Source organism: Myotis davidii, unplaced genomic scaffold, assembly GCF_000327345.1.
Source record: "Myotis davidii unplaced genomic scaffold, ASM32734v1 scaffold198, whole genome shotgun sequence".
NCBI lineage: Eukaryota > Metazoa > Chordata > Mammalia > Chiroptera > Vespertilionidae > Myotis > Myotis davidii.
In genome coordinates, this window is record NW_006291485.1 from 836,992 (window position 1) to 837,301 (window position 310).

General features: G+C 69.4%; 1 protein-coding gene across 1 annotated transcript in view; it reads right to left on the bottom strand.

Annotated features, from left to right (window-relative positions):
- The window catches only part of SHC2 (SHC (Src homology 2 domain containing) transforming protein 2), a gene marked incomplete at its 5' end in the record, with an annotated part of 16,231 nt that extends 15,926 nt beyond the window's left edge, over positions 1-305 (bottom strand). The window contains one exon of the mRNA XM_006764837.2: positions 216-305. Within this exon, the coding sequence (XP_006764900.1) occupies positions 216-305 (90 nt within the window). The remainder of the gene's footprint in view (positions 1-215) is intronic.
- Positions 306-310: the final 5 nt, after the last annotated feature.

The following is a 310-nucleotide window of genomic DNA, read 5'->3' on the forward strand; positions in this document are numbered from 1 at the left end:
CCCCGACCCCAGCGCCTCCCGGCTGGGGGCGCCCAGCGGAGATCGGGCGGGAGATGGGGGCCTGGAGTGGTGGGGAGAGAAGGAAGGATGGAGAGGAGACACCTGGCCCTCAGGGTCCGGGGTGTCCGAGAGAAAGAAGTGGGGGAGGGGAGCCCCAGCCCCCAGGTTGAAGTGTCGGAGGATGACACCCCCGCAGACCCGGCCGGCGCACTCACCCGAACGATGTAGGAGACCCCGGGCCCCAGGACCCTGGCGTCTGGGTGTAGCCAGCCGTGCGCTGGCTTGTGGATGAAGCTTCCTTTGCGTTGCG